Here is a 15130-nt window from a genome sequence, read left to right as displayed (position 1 = left end):
TCCCATACTCTACAATAGTGCTGAGATGTTCCTATCATCCAGCGAGATCACTACCATCAGAATGAAGTACATCTTCATCTGTTTGTGATGATGCTAGTGGATGCATGGCCATTCTTACAAAATACAGCACACAGACTAAGTACTGAACATAATATCTGAAAACGCTGATAAGTGACTATATTTGAGGTTTGCGCTTACCATGAAACGTATCGGTTTCTGACAGTGTATTTCTCCTATTCTTATGAGTTTGCTATACAACATTTACAGTGTCATGCTAGCCACTGCCTCCTGGATCTCTATGTAACTGCACTCAATTACATCAGGTGAGTAACAGACCTATGCCCGCAACATTAGTATAAGTAGCAGTGTGGAAACATCAACAGGTAAACATTGTCACGCAAGCAAGAGAACTGGAGTTGGAATACCTAGAACCTGGGGAAGGGCACCATGCTAGGCAGCACACATCTGTTATCCCAGCTCTCCTATACCAAGAAAGAGGACAGAATAAGCCAAGGATGCTCACTGGCCACGTAACCTGGCATACCCGGACATGAATGAGAAGCCCTGCCTCAAACAAGGTGGAAAATGAAAAGTGACATGGAGAGTTGTCCTCTAGCCTCCACATGCAAGCTGTGGGATTATGCTCTCTCTCTCTCTCTCTCTCTCTCTCTCTCTCTCTCTCTCTCTCTCTCTCTCTCTCACACACACACACACACACACACACACACACACACACTCACACACATATATACACATATAAAGATATCTAAGAAGTGCGTGAGTATACATCATAATGTTCAAAAAACAATGAAATTGTCCACTGGCAAAGTTTTCAGGTCTCCTATGGTTGGGTGCAATGGTCTAATCCAAATCTGTGGTAGTTTGAATAAAAGTTGCTTCCACAGGCCCATAGAGACTGACACTATTAGGAGATGCGGCCTTGTCGCAGTAGGTGTGGCTTTGTTGGAGAAAGTGTATCACAGAGGGCAGGCTCAAATGCTCAAGCCAGATACAGTATAACATTCTGCCTGCAGATGAAGATGGAGAACTCTCAGCTCTTCTCTCCACCTGCGTGTCTGCCTGTGTGCTGCTGTGCTCCTCACCACGATGACAATAGCCTAAACTCCTGAAACCGTGAGCCAGCCCCAATTAAATGTTTTCCTTTACGAGAGTTGCTATGGTCATGGTATCTCTTCACAGCAGTAGAAACCCTAAGACAATCTTTTCAGTCCAATGCCCCACTTATAGGAGGGAGTCAGAATTTAGCCAATACTTCCCTAAGAACCCACCTATACGCCTTTGCTCTAACTGATCTCTGTCCCCTGTCTAGCTGAAGTTTAAATCCCAAATAGCCCCACCATTTCCAAGACGAATGCACAATCTTGAGTTTGGCATGTGTAAGCCCTGGAAAACTAGTGGAAAGGTGATAATTTTTTTAAATTAGTCTCTCGTTGAATTAAGAACCATAAAGGTGTCAAAAGTGGGGTTGAGACGTGAAAATATGCCTTGAGAGCCATCACAGGGCCTGGCTGTATCCAAACATGATTAGCTTGCATAATTCAGAGCGGGCTCCTCGTCTGGAGAAGCCAGTGGAAACCTGTGTTGCCTTGTACTGGTCTACACAAGCTCCATGAGGGTAGACATATGCCAACCGTGAACATCAGTTAATCCCCAGGAGATATCTCAGTGCCTGTCCAGTGCTGATAAATATCAAATCTTATCTATGCAGTTACTGTCAAACATAATGGATAAGCCTCTTGGCCAAGTAGAGTGGTAAACACTTAAACCCCAGCACTGGGAAGTTAGGGGAAGGAAGGTCAGGAGTTCAAGGATCAGCCTCAGCTACATGGCAAGTTTGAAACTAGCATAGAGTATATGAGACCTTTTCAAAGATAGAAGGGGAAAGAGGGAGAGGGAGGGCGGGAGGACAGAGAAAGATAAAGACTGACCTGAGTATACTCTCTAGTATTTGGAGGATCTTGTTTATTTTACCGTTGTGTTTGCTTATTTGTTTGTTTTAAACAAGGTGTAGCCCAGGTTATCCAGGAATTCACTATGTAGCCTAGGCTGGCCTCAAAGTCATCCTCCAACCTCAGCTATGACCTGAGGTTGCAGGCTTGCACCACCATACTCTCAGCTTGGAGCATTCTAACATTAATAATAAATGCTTTAAAAGTATTCACTGTGTTCTAAGTACTTAACTTAGAGTAATTCACTCAATCTTCACAGTTAACTGAGGAGTTCTCATGTTTCAGGTTAAAAACCAAAGACATATGTGGGTGGGCATAGAAGAAATGGAATCTTTGGAAGATGTGTAAATGAGATTACATCCTGGACAGCTCTGACTGAAAATAACAGAACAAACCAAATGGTCTCAGAAAAGAAATCAACTTAGGAAGGGGGTTTAGTATCAAAACATCGGAAAGTTTTAAACAGTCTAAAGCAAGAATCAATGATTATACTCTGAAGAGGTCAGGATGGAAAATCTTCCCTGGCCATATGATTTCCTCTGAAACACTCCGACATTGGGACTGTGGGAGAGCAACCAAAGACTATGTGTCAGGAATGAGCAAAGCGGGGTCCCAGGAAAACATTACTTTAAAAATGGCAGAGGATTCAGCCTAGCCCATGGACCATTGTTATTTGGAAAGAATAACAAGCCCATGTCTTTTTTTTTTTGACCCAATTGGTAAGATATAATTGCCCAACCAAACATACAAAGCCCAGTGCCATCCATCCCTTAGGAACATTTGTAACAACCTGTAAAGGTCCAGCATGGAATCTTAACGTCACCCGCCATATTGTCCTGCCACGGCTTCTCTCTCTCCCTCTCCTCTCCTCCTTTCCATTCCAGTCTCCTCCCCTTCCTTCAAACTTCTCTCCCGTCCATCCTCCCTTCTCTTCCAATGACAGGCCTCCTTCTATCCTGTACCTGCCCCTCTCCTGTATTTTACAAATTCAATGGAGAGAAGGTTCTGGTGAAGTCACCTGACTTTCTGAGTATGAGACAACAAGCCCATGTCTTTTAAGGTTTTTTTTTTTTTCCTTTAGAAAATCAGAGCTCTATTGTATCAAGAAAAAGTATAAAAACTTTAAAAAAAAAGAAAATGGGAGCTCCAGCTTCATCCCTTCTCTCTCTAGTGCAGAGAACAACAGCAAAGTTTACTCCGTGTGAAAGGGCCTGCCTGATATCTGAAGCTAAGCACGGGCAAGCCCCATTAGCACAGGGGTGGGAAAAGAGAGACTTGGTGGCCTTAACTGAAAGAAAAAAAACTAGCAGAAAAGAAGAAAGAAACCTTATGCTTCTTTTCTTATCTGGCCCATAATCTTTTCCAATCTCATTCTATATTCCTATGCAAAATGCCAACAATAACTAGAGAAAGCTGTCTGGACAGCCATGGGGAAATAACCATTCGTGTCAACATGCCAACCTTGTGCTCAGCGGCAAATACCACTTTTGTTTGCAAGCTGGTTTTTAAGTCCTGAAGAAATGTGTACATTAGAGTCAAGTAACTATTTCACAGCCCAGAAGCTTCAGATAGACATCCTAGCTCCTTGCATTTCAGCTCAAATTTTGAAATATGTTAATTATGACTGATTGTGTCTGAGCTATTCACAGTTTAGAGACCCAGACCAGAAGATAACAGACTGTAGAGAAAACGACAACATAGTTTGATGTGAATCATGGGACTCTTATCCTGGAAGGGGCTTATACTAAATCTTGGGAGGGACTTTGAATAACTGGTTGTGGCTTCCACTCGAGTTCCTCCTCCTGGGAGCCCTAAAGCTGGCCTACATTGTGCTTCCAAAACTCCTAGTAGCAAGACAAAGAATAGAGAAGGTAATACAGAGCAAAAACTAGTAAATCCTGAAGCCACATGAATCCACAGGTTTTTATCTCAAATATTCTCTGAGCATAAACAGGCAAAGAAGGTTAATCCAAATATTAACTGAGAACTTTTAAAAATATCACATTAAAATGCTAGCAAATGTACTTTTTCAAAAAGAAGCAGAAACATGTAAGTCGGAACCTGATGGACTGGGAGTTGAGGGTGTCACTTAGTGGTGAAATACACTCCAGGCATGCTCACGGTCCTGGGTGGGCTCGCTTTCGCAGCACTGCCCCGCCCCACCCCCAACAAAGATAAAAGAAAGAGAGACTGATTCTGAGGATGAGTAAAGCTGGGAGGAAGGATAGTTTTTATTGCCCTTTTTTTTTTAAACTTTTGACTTTTAGAAGCACATCGGTAGTCTGCAGAATCGGATTAGCCTGACTATATCAAAAATGGATGACAGCGCAGAGTGAGCGGTGAAGAAGAGCGTTAATCCAAGCTTTGCCTCATCCTGCGCAAGCGCTCTGCCACTGAGCTACATCCTGACTCCGTGTTGTGTTGTTGCTCTTTCTCACTAAGTTACCCAGGCTTGCCTTCCACTTATGCTGCAGCCGGGGCAAGTCTTGAGCTTGCAATCTTCCTGCCTCAGCTTCCAAAGTATTCGGAATTACGAACCTGTAAGATCAGGTCTGGTTCTCAATTTTTTTTTTGAACCTTCATTCCTATAGCATACACTACAATCAAACATCAAACATTAGTTAACAGACCATGTGGTTACTCTGCCTACTTTGCTACACGTATAGATGAGCAATTTAAAATGATTTCTGTGGTTGCGCGTGTAAATAGAAGAATTTTGGCTACGAAGAGTCATGTGTCTCACCCGGAAGTTATAGATATGAAAGCATCGGGCTTAAATGGGCTGTGTGAAATTGGCGTGAGATAAAATATGAGAGGTAGCAAAGTCAGAGCAGGAGACAACAGTTTGTAGATAGAAAATGGTGCGACGCCCTGACGGCATTGTGAGGACTGCTGAGATGTGCTAAAGCTTTATTACTGTAGTCTTTGTTAAGAGTCCGTGTGCATGTTAAACCTCAATGCAGTCATACCAAAGAAACACAAAAGAAGGAGCACACTCCAGGCCAGGAGAAGGGTAAGGCAGATAGAAAGGGAACAGAGACTGGAAACAGAGGAGGGACAATATAAAAAGTAAGAATTAATACAAAGCGAAGAAATAAGCGATAAGTCAAAAATGCTCAGTAATTTCAGCAGATGTAAGTGAACATGGTTATAAATCAACATAGCAATTTCGAGGTAGAATATTTAAAAGCCACTCAGTCTTTGCCTGAGGACACAAATGCAGTGACAGTTAAAAAGGCAAAAAGGGGGGTTGGGGATTTAGCTCAGTGGTAGTGCGCTTACCTAGCAAGCGCAAGGCCCTGGGTTCGGTCCCCAGCTCCGAAAAAAAAAAAAAAAAAAAAAAGAAAAAGGCAAGAAGGTATGTCATGTTATGCAATTGTTATGCATGTTATGCCACATACACTGATCAAGCCAAAATAATTAGTATTCAGATATATCTCCATGTATAATAAAAATATTAATTAAAATAAAAAAAGGCAAGAAGGGGTTGCTTTGTGACTACTGTACATAATAAAGGGGGTATAACTGCATTTATTTTAGACACTTAGGCTCTGAGGCCAAACTGAACAACTGATTATATAAGGAATTGTTATAAATAACAGAAGTAAATTTTCCCTAGAAATTCTAACTTTCACTGTATATGTCACCAGCACTATGAGAACTGAAAAATCGCCAGTTTCAAATAGAAGTGGACAAACATTAGTGGGGAAAATTAAAGCACATTTTTCTCAAGGACATGTGGACTGAATCTATCCGTTGGCCATATTTAAGTAATAAAATATCTCAACGAACGTTTAAAAATATCCCTGCGTACCACGTTCCCTGACGACAGTGCAATAAAGTCGGTCACTAATAACAAGTGAATATGTTTAAGATCATCACATGTTTAGAATTAATGACTTAATTTAAGTAAGGCATGGATTAAGGAAGACAACCCTGTGGAAAATACAAAATAGTAATGCTATACATCAAATCCAGCATGGGCAGAAACTTGGATAGTTTAAAAATACTTAGCACAGTGGGGGAGGGGCACAAACGAGAACAATGTGGAATAGACCGTTTACCACGGACTCCGGCCAGCGGGAGGTATCCACGAGGGGAGGTCCTAAAGTGAAGAAGCAACAGATACAGCAAGGAATATGACTGGATGGGCTTCCTGTGTATGCTTGGTAGGTTGTAGAGACTGGATGGAAGGTCCCCCATCCATACGCTGACAGTCATTGGGAAGATGGGGAGAAAAGAGCCAAAGGCCATTTTCATAACAGCTTGTACATCTCTGTTGATGGGACAGACTACTATGTATGTATTGTCTGCCGTCTAGCCAGCCACACCCATAGTGAGGTAAGCACGAAAGTATCTGACCTTCTGGTGAAGTTGATTTACTTCCGTTTCCTTTGTCCACAGCCTTGACTCTGGGCTTGGTTGGATCCTTTCTTTTCTCTAAATCTTTAACTAGAGGAAAAGGAAAGACAGGAAACATGTGATATTAATGTTTTAATTCTATACAAATATTGTGTTTAACTAAAATCCCTGTTAAAAAAAAAAAGAGTAATGACAGCTATTACTACCACGGTACAAACTCCTCTCCAAATGTTAGACCGGACATTTTCTTCAAGCTTGTCCTAAGGTATGAAAAGTAGTTAAGGCTTAGATCATGTGTGCACTGTGGACAAATGCATTAAATCAATTTAACACTTCAAAACAGCAGTAAAACGACATGATCATCACATCCGCAAACACAAAAGAATGAAAAGCCAAGATGCTAAAACTTAGCTTATAAAATCGGAAGGCACTGGCCTTAGCCTCACGTCTCTGGACTCAATGTATGAATATGGTTCCCACTCTAGAAATATGGTAACTGTGGACATTCTTGTTTGTAATTGCTGTATCTTCAGTAGAAGGTGGAGAACCACATAATTTTTCCTCCAAATGTTTCTCTAACATTTTCTTCACAGATGTAAACTGCCCTTATGGTGCCCGTGCTCCTGTAAACAGCCTCTAACACATGGTCCTATAAGCAAGCCTGATGAAACCCATTGGCTTATCAAAGAAGAAAAGGAAAAGGCATCATAGTGGAAGGGGTGTGGTAGGGATGAGAAGGGAATCAGTGGGAGAGAGGTGGGACACTGAAAGGTATCAGAGGATGAAAATGTCAAAATGATGTACACATATGAAAATGTCATAATGAAACCCATTATATTTCATTAATCTTTAGTAATAAAAATGCCAAAAGTAGTCTTGATATTTAGATGGTAATGTTTGTCACTTCAGAAAGGCAATATTCAGAGGCTAACAATTACCCCTCCTCCTCTGGTACTCCTAGAGCCACCTGAACCATTAGCTTAATATTCTATCACACTCCATGCCTGCCTCTCCACAGCAGCCTGCCTGCCATTGGTTGGTCCAAAGATTTCAAGGCCTTCACCAAATGTCATATATTCTATACAAATGTGCTGTGAAAATGGGGGGGGGCAAGGGCAAGATATTTCACTTATTTATTTCCTGCACTTGAAAGAAATGAGCAGGTAGACATGTTTGTAGGTCAGCTGCATGGGGGAGATGATGATCTCTCCAAGCATCCTTGTCGTCTTCTCCAGAAGATGGTCCTATCGATCCTGTCCCTGGAGAACCACTCCTCGCCCTTCCCACTGGCCTTTGAGCCTTTGCTGAAAGGTTCCAAGACTTGTCATCTACTCAGGGCTTCTCACCTCATTAAAGAAATCCTGTCTCTAAAGACCTTCTTTCCTGTCTTTCTGACTCCAAGAGATTTAATTCTGGGCTACAAGTAATAATTAAAACTAAAAGATATTTTAACCTTGCTAGATTCAGTAATCTAATTTTATAATACATCTTTAGACCCCTTTCTTTGATTTCTTAATCACCATCCTGCCTCTTTAAAATGCTTTGTTCTCAGTTTTTGCAAAGATACAATCATATTTTTTCCTATTCCACTACCCTATCTTTTATATTCTCATCTTTGGATTCTTTTCCTCCTTCCATTCCTGAAGCATGACTTTATGCTAAAGTTGCCCAGCATCTCTAAATACTCTGACCATAATTTTATCGTCAAACCATTTAAAATCTCATCCTTTATGGACTGTTTCCAAATCTACATCTGTCACTCCACCCACACTTGGGCTGTGACCCAGGTCACTTACATTTTCTAAAATAAAATGCATCTGCCAGTTTAATACTAGGAAAATTTGGGTTAAGAAATGCTAGGGGTATGATGAGAGTAGTTTCAGATGTGGGGTTCTGCAAATCTGTTCCCGGAAGGGGAGCACTTGTGTGTTACTGTTAAGATAGGCAGGCTGATTCAAGCAGAGGCCAATGGAACATACTTCCAAAGAGAAAAGTAGATGGCTTGGAAGCATTCCAAACAGACCACAGCACCAGCTTAGATGTGAATTAAAATTAAAAAAGTCCCTATGGTGGTAGGGCCACAAGTTCATACAGAAATTATGAATGTTGCTACTTCATGTAGGAACAAAATCAGTTAGAACCAAATTGTCATGCCAAGCGTGGTGATGCACACCTGTAATCCCGGGATTGGGAACAAAAGAACTGGAAACTCACACTTTCCAGGACAGCCTAGGCTACATAGTGGGTTCTAGGCTAGCCTTAACTACAAAGCAAAACTGTCTCAGAAGAAGGATGAGGGGAAGGAAGAAGAGGGAAAGAGAGGCAAGGAGTGTGGGCACAAGGACAGGGGTGGTAGTGAGGACTAGGACACCATAGCAAAGCCGCGTCACAACAATACATTCTCGTGCACAAGAATTTTAAGAGCTGCTCTCTGCTCTTAAAATCTGGAAAAAAAAGGGGGGGGGTGTTTATGTATCAAAACAACGAGGGTTCAAAAGGAATCCAAGTCTCACGAGTCCTTCTCATGAACACCATTTTACAGCATGTGACCATGAGAGTTTTCAAGGCAGGGAAACCAGGCTGAATTGAGCTCTACCATATAGGGACCAAGACTACCAGAGAAATATAGAAGAGGAAAGAAAGCCCTGCAAAAATAAAAACAAAAACAAAAACAGAACCCTACTTCACCCACATTGGTAACAGCTAAATCATAACAGGCATGCTTACAGTTTGTCTACAGAAAGGCTGGCAGATCCAGCGACTGCCCCACCTGAGAAAAATGGGTAGAAGCCAGTGGCTTTCAACAGCCACTGAGAAAACTTTCTGGGGCCTGGAGTAAAGTTCCCTCTGCTGCTCCGCTGGAGCGCTTCATGAAACTCGGTCGCAAAGCTTTGACTCAAGTGAGCCAAACTGCGGCTCCTCTGTGCGATTCCTGTTTCTAAAAGCCCTTAAGAGACGTCATTTCCGGTACAACTATAGCAATTTAGGAAATAGAAGGACTGGAGTAAAAACACAAGGAGAGGCGGGACTGACTGTTCTAAAACCCAGAAAAGCTCTTAATAGTGTCTGGACAATGGGGAATCTCAAACACGTCAAATGTACCTGCGGACAGGTAGACTCTGCAAATGTCTTTGTTCAGAAGTCATAAAGAAAAGACTTTATCTCGGAAGCCCCCCCCCCATCCATCTACTATTTTAAGCTCAGAGCCCCAGGTAGTTCTTAAAGATGGTCAGTACATACTTCTGAACTGGCCCTGAGCTGGCTTGCTTTCCTTGTCTTTGTAGTAGGCAATAAGTTGAACGGTGTAATTCTGCTCGGGCAGAAGGCCTTGAATAATGGCTTTTGTTGCGCCGTTCTGGAGATTCATCTGGTTGGTTTTTCCCCCTGTAAAAAAGCAGAATGATAAACTTGATGATAAGCAGGAATAGCTGTATTCACTGAGAACTTTTATTAACCACAGTCAAGACTGTTAAAAGGCAGACGCTAATTTTTTTTTAATTTTGGTTGTAAGTATTTACCATGCACAGCACACCCTGATACATATCAGATGGTAACAGCATTTGAAATACACGTACTAAGACATATGTAATGTAATTATCATTGTCGCGTTCTGCGCATTCTCTCTACTTTCGATAACAAATGGCTGCCCGCTTAGTCACAAAAGACTTTCATGATAGCGCTCTATCACGTTAATTATCTAAGAGAGACTGTAGAACAAGGTTAGAAAGCAGATTTTCAACATCAGGTTCGGTCTTCAAAGAAGAGGCCGCCTCTTGCGTGTGCGTGCAGCGCGGCCCATGAGCTGCCTGAATGCTATTAACCACGCTGCCGGCACTGTTGTCCTCTGCTCCCTAGTGTAAGCCGAAGCACCCTTGCACCGTAAAAAACCTAATTATCTTACAACTGGCCACCACCAGCTCAGGATGCGGAAGGAAGGAGCACTCATTGCCCGCCTACTTAAAAGTCAGTTTGATTCAATAAACTAAAATGGCAAAATTCCCATCAAATTAGACTGATACCTAAGACTTTCTTGGAAGTGCTTTGGAGTTTAATACTGACTATTTACATGGAACCCCAAAGCACCTTCGGATTCTCTATCAATTTTCTGTCATTTATGGCAGCGATGAACAATCTGAAAAAACAGGAGGAAATTGATTCAACATGTCTGTCCCTCTAACGGCCCTCAGAGAGATTAAATTAATCAAATGTAGCGTGTGATAGTAAATTTTAATTACATCCCAATAAAAAAATCTAGACGTGAAATATTGCCTGCTGTCTATCCATATGGCCTGCTACTCAAGGAGGAAGCTGACTTATCCCTTACCAGAGCCTACTTCCTTTACTGTTCGAGATGTGAAATTTTGTTTCACAAACTCCTATCCTTAAGAACTCATCAGTGGCTCAGTGGTTGAAAGCACTGGCTGCTTTTCCAGAGGACCAGAGTCCCAGTCCCAGCACCACATAGTGGCTCACACTTGGCTGTAACTTCAGTTACAGTGCACAGGGGAATCCAACGCCCTCTGCTGGAATACGTGGGCACAACATGTAAGTGGTGTACGGACATCCATTTTGGACAGATACACATAGATTTAAAAAATAAAAGTTAATTCATCTGGAATAACAAAAAACCCAGGATAGCTAAAACTATCCTCAACAATAAAAGGACTTCAGGGGGAATCACTATCCCTGAACTCAAGCAGTATTACAGAGCAATAGTGATAAAAACTGCATGGTATTGGTACAGAGACAGACAGATAGACCAATGGAACAGAATTGAAGACCCAGAAATGAACCCACACACCTATGGGCACTTGATTTTCGACAAAGGAGCCAAAACCATCCAATGGAAAAAAGATAGCATTTTCAGCAAATGGTGCTGGTTCAACTGGAGGTCAACATGTAGAAGAATGTAGATCGATCCATGCTTATCACCCTGTACAAAGCTTAAGTCCAAGTGGATCAAGGACCTCCACATCAAACCTGATGCACTCAAACTAATAGAAGAAAAACTAGGGAAGCATCTGGAACACATGGGCACTGGAAAAAATTTCCTGAACAAAACACCAATGGCTTATGCTCTATGCTCTAAGATCAAGAATCGACAAATGGGATCTCATAAAACTGCAAAGCTTCTGTAAGGCAAAGGACACTGTGGTTAGGACAAAACGGCAACCAACAGATTGGGAAAAGATCTTGACCAATCCTACAACAGATAGAGGCCTTATATCCAAAATATACAAAGAATTCAAGAAGTTAGACCGCAGGGAGACAAATAACCCTATTAAAAAATGGGGTTCACCCCAGCTCCGAAAAAAAATGGGGTTCAGAGCTAAACAAAGAATTCACAGCTGAGGAATGCCGAATGGCTGAGAAACACCTAAAGAAATGTTCAACATCTTTAGTCATAAGGGAAATGCAAATCAAAACAACCCTGAGATTTCACCTCACACCAGTGAGAATCCCTAAGATCAAAAACTCAGGTGACAGCAGATGCTGGCGAGGATGCGGAGAAAGAGGAACACTCCTCCATTGTTGGTGGGGTTGCAGACTGGTACAACCATTCTGGAAATCAGTCTGGAGGTTCCTCAGAAAATTGGACATTGAACTGCCTGAGGACCCAGCTATACCTCTCTTGGGCATATATCCAAAAAATGCCCCAACATATAAAAAAGACACGTGCTCCACTATGTTCATCGCAGCCTTATTTATAATAGCCAGAAGCTGGAAAGAACCCAGATGCCCTTCAACAGAGGAATGGATACAGAAAATGTGGTACATCTACACAATGGAATATTACTCAGCTATCAAAAACAATGACTTTATGAAATTCATAGGCAAATGGTTGGAACTGGAAAATACCATCCTGAGTGAGGTTTGGGTAATCACAGAAAAACACACATGGTATGCACTCATTGATAAGTGGCTATTAGCCCAAATGCTTGAATTACCCTAGATGCCTAGAACAAATGAAACTCAAGACGGATGATCAAAATGTGAATGCTTCACTCCTTCTTTAAAAGGGGAACAAGAATACCCTTGGCAGGAAATAGAGACGCAAAGATTAAAACAGACACAGAAGGAACACCCATTCAGAGCCTGCCCCACATGTGGCCAATGCATATACAGCTATCCAATTAGACAAGATGGATGAAGCAAAGAAGTGCAGGCCAACAGGAGCCGGATGTAGATCTCTCCCGAGAGACACAGCCAGAATACAGCAAACACAGAGGCGTATGCCAGCAGCAAACCACTGAACTGAGAATAGAACCCCCGTTGAAGGAATCAAAGAAAGAACTGGAAGAGCTTGAAGGGGCTTGAGACCCCATATGTACAACAATGCCAAGTAACCAGAGCTTCCAGGGACTAAGCCACTACCTAAAGACTATACATGGACTGACCCTGGACTCTGACCTCATAGGTAGCAATGAATAGCCTAGTAAGAGCACCAGTGGAAGGGGAAGCCCTGGGTCCTGCTAAGACTGAACCCCCAGTGAACTAGATTGTTGGGGGGAGGGTGGCAATGGGAGGCGGATGGGGAGGGGAACACCCATAAGGAAGGGAAGGGGGGAGGGGGATGTTTGCCTGGAAACCGGGAAAGGGAATAACACTCAAAATGTATATAAGAAATACTCAAGTTAATAAAAAAAAAAGATTTAAAAAAATAAATAAAAGTTAAGTTTCAAAAAAATCTGTTATAAAATGCACAAATGTTATGTAATTTATACTTTTCTAAAAAAGTTTTTAGAAAAACCTGATTATTACAGTCTCTCTTTAGAAGACAGATGTACCATTTTGTGAAATATTTTAAGATTGCAATAATAAAAAATGATGCTTTAAAGTCTATCTAAGCCAGCACTTCCCAAATTTATTTGACTATTAACTCGTTTGGTTGTGTAATTGCTATTGGTGCCTTGCAGAACACCATGGAACATTCTTTGGGAAAGGCCGACATAAAAAAAAGACCTGGACCATGACTCACGGTGCTAAAATGTCCATAAACTTTTTGCAGTTAAATGCATTTATTACTCTTTTATTTGCTGTGTTTAATCAAGTAGATTATAATGAGCCTAAATTGACTGATTGACTTTGGCCAGTCTAATAAGAACAGTAGATAACATAATTATTCATTAAGAAATAATTTTACTCACAATTTTTGTCAGTGGAGGTATTTAAACAAGTTAGGCACTTAGTGTTTGAGTGCACTGTGTCAGAGGGAATTGGATAATCACGGGTGAGGTTTGGTTCACAAAGCACTTGAGTCAGTGTGATTCCTCAGTGATGTGTGTCTGGAGTGCTTAACAATTTAATATAATTAGCAATTAACCTATAGAAATTAAAACACTGATTGACTAAGAAAGTATTTCCAAGACCTGACATAGGGAATTCCCCAGTTCCATAAGGTGGCAAAGGAATAAGTCTGCAACACTTAAAATTAACGAGCAAACTAAAAGCTGGGTGCTTTATCTACCTATATTTTTTCTGAGATTTCTAAATCTAATAATGGGCAAGATTACACATTTGTGACCATGAAATCAGTTGAGAAATGGTCCTCAACAGAAAGAAGTCCAGGTTTATATGCCCTTCTTCATCACCCATTATAATTATATTACAAAAACATGTATTATGGTGCAGATCATGGCTAGTCTTCATTGTCAAGATGACCAGATCCCAAAAGAGGCAGGTGGGGTACATCTCTGTATACATTTGTCCCTATGTATCTGTAGACAATTATCTGAGCAAGAAAAAAAATCTTTAAATATGGGTGGCAGCAGCATCCCATGAGCTGGGGATCCAAATCGCAATCAAAGGAGAAAAGAGAGAGCAGTGAAGTGGCAGCATCCCCTTTTCTCCCTGCCCACTTCCAGGTCGACTCTGAATCAGACAATTGTCCATTGCCACACATGGCCACTGCTATGATGGACAGAGTAACCATGGACTCAACCTCTGAAACCAGAAGCCAAAATAAATCTCTTCTCCCTTGAATGCCTATGCAGGACACTCTGTCATGGCAGAAAAGTAACTGATGCACTGAAGTGATGATGTAATTACGGAGAAATTATGTACTTGTGTCTGAGGATGAGAGATAACATGAAGTGTTCCCATGGTAACCGTCCTGAGCAATCACTCTATGGTAGCACTGCTGTGTGTATGTCTATTGTTCAGGTCCTTTGGTCATCACAGTCAGAACTTCCCAAACTTCAATATTACAGGAATCTCTTGGGTTCTTTTCTACAGTTTATTGACTGACTGGAAGTATAGGGCTGTATCTCATATTCTGTGTGTCATATGAGCTTCTGAGAAATACTATGTGCAATCTCAGAATGCTTCCATGGGGATGGTGATAATGTTTCTTGCATTCTACACAATAAGAAAATGAGGCCCTGAGAGGCTAAATAAACTGCCTGGACTTTACTACTTATGGGTAACAGAAGTAGAATTAGAAATCAACAAATCCAGGGTTGACTCTCTGTGGCTCCGTGACACTCATTCAATTCCCCTACATTCCCTTCTTTGGTTGAATTTATCTGTATAATAGAAGTGTGAAACATGAGACTTCACCCATAATTTAATCACAACTTTATATCACACCTTTATGTAGTGATCAATAAGTCTATCTGATCTATATATTTCCCGGTGCAATTTATTTTCAAAATGTCTAGTTGATGATTATAATTTTGATGTTTGATTACTAAGTATGATTTATAAAGTTGATTAATAATGACTTACAAGCACAACTATTGTACACGTAGGTGTAGTATATCTTTATGGTATCTGTCTTATGGTTTTACTACTGTGAA

General features: G+C 41.2%; 1 protein-coding gene across 4 annotated transcripts in view; it reads right to left on the bottom strand.

Moving 5' to 3' along the window:
* Col14a1 (collagen type XIV alpha 1 chain) overlaps positions 1 to 15130 on the bottom strand; it is a 215166-nt gene that overhangs the window by 169383 nt on the left and 30653 nt on the right. For all 4 annotated transcript variants that reach the window (NM_001130548.2, XM_087557373.1, XM_087557374.1 and 1 more), the window contains 2 exon segments: positions 6333 to 6422; positions 9573 to 9716. In NM_001130548.2, coding sequence (NP_001124020.1) covers positions 6333 to 6422; positions 9573 to 9716 — 234 coding nt within the window.

The sequence above is a fragment of the Rattus norvegicus genome, chromosome 7 (assembly GCF_021556685.1).
Source record: "Rattus norvegicus strain SHRSP/BbbUtx chromosome 7, alternate assembly SHRSP_T2T, whole genome shotgun sequence".
NCBI classification, from domain to species: Eukaryota; Metazoa; Chordata; class Mammalia; order Rodentia; family Muridae; genus Rattus; species Rattus norvegicus.
This window is presented reverse-complemented; position numbering and strand designations above follow the sequence as displayed.